The 3,834-nt window shown below is 41.0% G+C and overlaps 1 protein-coding gene across 1 annotated transcript in view; it reads left to right on the forward strand.

The window, feature by feature from the left end:
* Positions 1-2,290, forward strand: part of vax2 (ventral anterior homeobox 2) — a 27,093-nt gene extending 24,803 nt beyond the window's left edge. The window contains exon 3 of the mRNA XM_036596207.1: positions 1,717-2,290. Coding sequence (XP_036452100.1) covers positions 1,717-2,217 — 501 coding nt within the window. The 3' untranslated portion in view covers positions 2,218-2,290. The remainder of the gene's footprint in view (positions 1-1,716) is intronic.
* The last annotated feature ends 1,544 nt before the right edge of the window (positions 2,291-3,834 follow it).

The following is a 3,834-nucleotide window of genomic DNA, read 5'->3' on the forward strand; positions in this document are numbered from 1 at the left end:
TTTGTTTTTGGATTAAGCTGATTAAGCTAAGAAAATTACCTACATGTACTTACATGCAGTGTCTATTCATATTCATTCTATAAGAAATTATTAATTAAAATTAAATTATGAATACATTTTGATTTTATGTTAGATGAACCATTTTCACATCTCTCCTTGAGGAAGCGCAGTATTTACAGTTACCATCCGTTACCTGCTTCAGCTAATCAGTCCTTCATTAAATTAAATCAAGTGCTGTTGATGGATTTGAACAAATTCATGCAACGGCTGGAGTACAGCAAAAAGTCACAAACCAAACTTGTGTTCTTCAAACTGTGTCCTTCTAACCAACATATCAAGGACTGTTTTTAAAAGCAAAAAAGCATACTTTTTATTGTATTAATGTTTATTTGTATTTATTCTAATGGTATATGTTGTTTTTAGTGACAAAAACACCTTAACAGTGATGCAGATTTAAGGCAGATTGGAAATGCGTAAGGTGAAAAAAGATATGTGTTGGTATGCACTTGAAAACGGGTGTATGGACCTAACAGGACTGAGTGTATCTGTGCCTTTAGTTCATGTGTCCACATACAGTGTGAGTGTGTATGTAACTGCAGCTCTATGGCCCCCCAGGGTTAAATGTAGCAGGAGGCAGTCAGTAGAAACTCGGTCAGGGTGGGATGCATTTTTCATGGTTCTGATTTTTCTCCATTTTTGAGCATGGATGATCCCAGCAGCCTCAGAAACACTTTATACGTTACCATCACACAGCATTAATTAAAAATGCAGAACAGGCAGAGTTCAGCAGAGTTCAGTGCCTTTTATGACCAGTGTGCCCCACGCTGTCAGGGACAAACACTGAGGTTACAGCATGTTCTGTGAAATGGAGTATGTGGGAATCTCTCACCAAAAACGGTTCAATCTTTACATTAAGAGTCAGGAGTAATACAATATACATGAATAATTTAAAGATGACCTCACTGGGGCACATACAGCAGTTAAATAATCACTCAAGTAATAATGACAATCAAATAATGCAAGTATTTAAAAAATGTAGAGTATTTTACTGCTCTAAGAACAGCCAAGTGGCATTCAAATTAAACCTGGCCCTGAACTGCACCTTCCTGCATATTTTTCCCACTGGTGGTTTCTGACTGACAAATCAGTATAGATGTACTTTTCAGGTGCAATGTGTGGAAGCGAGCAGTAGTTGCAGAAATATTCATTTACTGGCAACCAACACAAAATAGTCTACTGTTTTGTTGCTCTTACTGTAGCATCTCTGTTGATAACAGTGCTTTACACTGACAGTTTTAAATTTACAGACTCCTAATTTTACACACCTGATTCAGCTCCTCAAGCCTCAGGAGCATCTAAATGTGATTAGGTGGATCTGATTAGAACTGCAATGAAACACTGCAGGCGAATCACCTGAAGCAAAACAAATTAAGAGACAGTTGCTTGTACTATTGCTGCAGATGTGTAGTCACACCATTTTTTCTATTTTAATAAATATTATTGTCTGTTTTCTGTTCATTTTTTTCCTGTTTTGTTTTACAAAATTTATCAAAAAAGAAAAATAGCTGTTGCTTCCAGAAGTTTGGCCTGTAATGTATATATGCTTTATTTTTGTTTGAAAGCACCTATTACATCGAATACTCTGGAGGCATTGTCCATTTTTCATTTTCTTTTTTTCTTTCAGTCAGTGTAATCACTCCTTCCTCATTTCCACAGGTGAAAGTGTGGTTCCAGAACCGTCGCACCAAGCAGAAGAAGGATCAGACAAAGGACTCGGATAAGCGCTCGTCTTCTGCCTCTGAATCTTTGGCCACCTGTAATATTCTGCGGCTGCTGGAGCAGGGCCGCCTACTGTCTGTCCCGGCGCCTCCACCCAACCCCCTTCTGGCCCCCCCTCACCCCGGGAACGGTTCTCTGCTAGGCAGCCCCTCAGTGGCCTCCTCTTCGCCTGGCCTCAGCAGCGCCAGCACTCCTCCAGGAGCCGTGACGGGCGCAGGCGGGGGCGGGGCTTTTGGCCTCTCTCTATCTTCTCTCGGGGGAACACCTCCTTCGCCCCGTCTGGGGGTCCCTCCGCCCTCTCTGTTCTCCGTGCCCCTACTGAGCGGAGCTCATCATGAACTGACCTCCGGCTATGGCTGTGGCTCGTCCGCGTTTGAGCCCTACACGAGGATAGAGAGGAAAGACGGGGACCTGGGGGGGAAAAAAACTGTTTCCTAAAGCAGGAGTTCTCAACTCCAGCACCGAGGACCCACTGCCCTGCACTGTTTTACTGTCTCCCAAATCATCACACCTACACCTTTGAAAAATAAAGGTGCCAAAAAAGGGTTGTTTGGAGCAATAATGTTTGCTTCTCTAAAGAACGTTGCTTCTTTAAGGAACCATTTTTGAAAAATAGATGTGGAAATGTGAAGAACCTTTCACTCCACATAATGTAAAGGTTCTGTACCAAAGATTAGATTGGCATGGCTAAGTCCAGAACCATTAAGGATCCTTTATTTTTAAGAGTGTACTTGTTGAAAAGTGGCCAAATTTATTTGGTCTTCATGGTTACTCTTAAATGAGAGCTACAGATTCTTGCTTAGGGAGGCCATGCGTTTCTAACAGTATGTCCTATTTTGTTTTTCTCTGACTGGTACAAACACTCTTAAGAATTAACAGTGCCAGAAAGGGTTCATTTGCTCTTTTGGTGCAACATCTTGGAAGAACCACTTTTGGTTCCTTAAAGAAGTTTGCAGAAGCATTTTTGTAAATATAAAGAACCTTATTAAAGTTAAAAGAACTTTAGATGGAAGGTTCTATTCAAATTAAAGGATTTTCAGAGAACCATATATCCAAGCCAAGAGCCATTTGGGAACCTTTATTTTAAGAGGCCTACCTTGGCTAGATTCAAAACTGGGGGACAAGACTAAAGAGAAAACATCTTCTAACAACTCTTGAAGGCTTGATAATTACCCCATGAGTTGGATCAAGTGGGTTTGTGGCAGGGACTCGCCGAAACTGTGCAGGGCACTGAGCCCCCAAGACTGGAGTTGAGAACCACTGTTGCTCAGCTTACAGACTGGACCACTAACTGGAACCTGTCCTCCTTCACTCACCCTGGTGGGTACGATCTGCTCTACTGCTCAGCTTAGGAACAGGTTATGGAGGGAAGAGGTGCTCTAGGACTTCTAATGGACAGAAACAGATGGAGAGAGCATTGACCTCTAATTTCGGATCCCTCGCCTACGTCTTCGAGCTGTGCTGGTGCTTTCCACCATGTTAAGATGACAGGAAAAGTCCCGCTGCCTCTGCTTTGCAGTGAGAGTTGCGCTAAAGAGGTGCGTATCTGTGAAAATACGGAGGACACATCTGTAATTAACCGCAACTGCATCCAGTACTTAAGCGTTTTTAAATTTCTTCCATTTTTGAATTTCTTGTGTGTGGGTGTGTGTGTTGCAAACAGCCTCAGGCTTAGTTTACGTGAGTAAAGAAAAAAAAAAGTTCAACATTGTTACTGTAATTGTGAAAGGCCAAAATCGCTTTACAACAGATATTGTATCCAAATGGGTGTTAAGAAAAATAAGAAAAAAAGAAGAAAGATTGAATGAGTCATGTCAATATGTTTGATGAACCTTGTGGTACATGTTTTTATGCTGCTCTTAACTAGAATTGTCTTTATGGGGGAGTTTTACATCAGTGTATATTTTGTGCATGTGAGAGTGTGTGAGAAACAGATGGTTATGGTTTTTTCATAAATACTGTGTACACATCCGCAATAGCAGGGCAAATTTAACCAGCTATTTTGTTGGAAATAATTGGTCCATATTTCCTCTCAAAATTATTATATTTTTAACT

The sequence above is a fragment of the Colossoma macropomum genome, unplaced genomic scaffold (assembly GCF_904425465.1).
Source record: "Colossoma macropomum unplaced genomic scaffold, Colossoma_macropomum, whole genome shotgun sequence".
Lineage (NCBI taxonomy): Eukaryota > Metazoa > Chordata > Actinopteri > Characiformes > Serrasalmidae > Colossoma > Colossoma macropomum.